General features: G+C 35.7%; 1 protein-coding gene across 1 annotated transcript in view; it reads left to right on the top strand.

Annotated features, from left to right (window-relative positions):
* Nucleotides 1-493, top strand: part of LOC105563837 (N66 matrix protein-like) — an 11,437-nt gene extending 10,944 nt beyond the window's left edge. The window contains exon 2 of the mRNA XM_012015779.1: nucleotides 55-493. Within this exon, the coding sequence (XP_011871169.1) occupies nucleotides 55-493 (439 nt within the window). The remainder of the gene's footprint in view (nucleotides 1-54) is intronic.
* The last annotated feature ends 602 nt before the right edge of the window (nucleotides 494-1,095 follow it).

The following is a 1,095-nucleotide window of genomic DNA, read 5'->3' as shown; positions in this document are numbered from 1 at the left end:
CGCACCTGATGCTGGGGATGGAAATAATAACATACCCAATAATGGGGATGGAAGCAATGACGCCTCCACTGGAGATGAAAATAACATCGCACCAAATGACGAAGGCAACAACGGTGCATCCGAAACTGGACAAGGAAATAACGATGAATCCAATGCGGACGATGGAAACAACGGTATTCCCGATGCTGGAGATGGAAGCGCCGAGGGTGGCGATGGAAATAATGCCGCAGCCGAAGATAGCAATGGAAACAGCGCACCCAAGGATGACAATGGAAACAATAGCGCACCCGAAGATGGCAATGGAAACGCATCCGATAATGGTGATGGAGGCAACGCATCCATTGATGACAACGAAAACGCCATACCTGACGATAATGACAATGGAGACAACAATGCAGCTAATAAAGGCGATAAAAACCCTAACACATCTGATAACGGCAATAGTGACAACGACAACAGTAACATTTCTGGTGGTAACAATGTAGAAGCTTAGATGAATAAATTAATTAATATTTTGGACTGAAAAAATTCTGCCGAAAGGTATCTAATTTATACTATTCAGAATATGGCAACAGTTACAGAATATGTATTCTTACATGTATATAAAATATAATATAAAGACGAAATTGCATTATAAATTAGATGATGTATTATTTGATTAATTGGTATTGTGTTGTGTTAATTCTAACTAATTATATAATTATAGTAACTAAATAAGAATATATATATGTGTTGTAAGTATAATTTATAATACAGTTTGTACATCTTTATATGCTTTTGTATTCAAACATTAATATAGAGCATTTTAAAAATACTGCATTTTGTAAGATACGAAAATGTTGGAGCATTTTAAATACTAATAATGCCTTTGCATACGTTAACTTACATAATATCAAAGCTAAGCACTCTGTTGATGGATAATTTCTTTCGCTTCTAATGGTGACTACTATAATTCCTCAGTATCCCAAAAAATATCTTAATTAGACATAGCTTTTCCTATAAACACGCATTATTAACTCCTGTATTTCTCTCCACCATTATAGATTTCCGGAGATGCGAAGGACGTCGCGACATTGCTGAATGTGACTAACGAAA

This window comes from Vollenhovia emeryi, unplaced genomic scaffold (assembly GCF_000949405.1).
Source record: "Vollenhovia emeryi isolate VEMERY1.0 unplaced genomic scaffold, V.emery_V1.0 DF939171.1, whole genome shotgun sequence".
Taxonomy (NCBI): domain Eukaryota; kingdom Metazoa; phylum Arthropoda; class Insecta; order Hymenoptera; family Formicidae; genus Vollenhovia; species Vollenhovia emeryi.
Note: the sequence above shows the minus strand (reverse complement) of the source record. Positions and strands in the feature narration are given on the sequence as shown.